Source organism: Cyprinodon variegatus, unplaced genomic scaffold (assembly GCF_000732505.1).
Source record: "Cyprinodon variegatus isolate N-32 unplaced genomic scaffold, C_variegatus-1.0 Scaffold140, whole genome shotgun sequence".
NCBI classification, from domain to species: Eukaryota; Metazoa; Chordata; class Actinopteri; order Cyprinodontiformes; family Cyprinodontidae; genus Cyprinodon; species Cyprinodon variegatus.
In genome coordinates this window covers 278,730-279,664 of record NW_015150593.1, presented here as the reverse complement: position 1 = coordinate 279,664, position 935 = coordinate 278,730, and the positions used below count along the sequence as shown (strand labels likewise).

Genomic DNA, 935 nt, shown 5'->3' with positions numbered 1-935 from the left:
TTAATCTCAGAATTCTGACTGAATTCTGACAATAAAAAAAGTCAGAATTCTGAGATTAAAGTCAGAATTCTGACTTTTTTCCCCATACTAAACTGAAATAACATTTAAAATCAGTTAACTTTTTTTTTTCCCACTGGCCCTAATCCTCTTCCGTAGTTTTCTGGCAAAAATAGAAGAAAATGTTCCAATAAATTATTGCTCAAGTGTTGGTTTGAACAGTGTTTAAGGAAAAGGCGTACACACCGGTAACAGTACTGAATTTAGGAGGTATAAAAACGATCACTGGTTAAGGTTCCATGTCACATGCATTATTACAGTTAGTGATGTTCAAAAACACCCATGTTGAGAACGAATACAGTTTTACTCCAAACTATCACAGAAATCCACATCACATCAGCATTATATGGTATAAAAATAAGTTAGAAATCTGGTTCAATATTTTACACAACTGTTAGCTATATGCAAAAAAAAAAAACAAAACAAAATAAAAAAAACAGATTTTTTTTTCCAGATAATTTGGGTTTTAAGCTTTTTTTAAAAAGAGAAAAAAAAAAACAGCTTAATTTAAGTTTTTCAATAAGAAAAAGAAAATTTCAGACATACAAAAACTGAGCAGTGAACAAAAGTAGCCAGTTCCCATTTGTGTTTTTTGTTGCCATTTAAAACACTGAGCAGAGTCTGAAGAAGAGCCCCCCCGTCCTGAACGGATCAACCTCCAATCAGTGGCGATTTTCCCTCAAGTACAGACTCTGCAGAGAAGGTCTTACAGGCTGAGCACAAAGACAGGAGACAAAGGCAGCACGCCATGGAATAAGCCGTTCTCTGCTGTTTGCAATAATCAACATCAATTAAGACACTGAGCTGACTTCATAAGTTAAATTCAAGACTTTTTAAGACTTTTTAATGCCACTTGAAATAAAAATTTAAGACCAAAT

At 33.5% G+C, this 935-nt stretch overlaps 1 protein-coding gene across 1 annotated transcript in view; it reads right to left on the bottom strand.

The window, feature by feature from the left end:
* Positions 1 to 126: 126 nt before the first annotated feature.
* LOC107086003 (zinc finger protein AEBP2-like) overlaps positions 127 to 935 on the bottom strand; it is a 45,015-nt gene continuing 44,206 nt past the window's right edge. Inside the window, exon 9 of the mRNA XM_015376719.1 lies at positions 127 to 770. Within this exon, the coding sequence (XP_015232205.1) occupies positions 764 to 770 (7 nt within the window). The 3' untranslated portion in view covers positions 127 to 763. The remainder of the gene's footprint in view (positions 771 to 935) is intronic.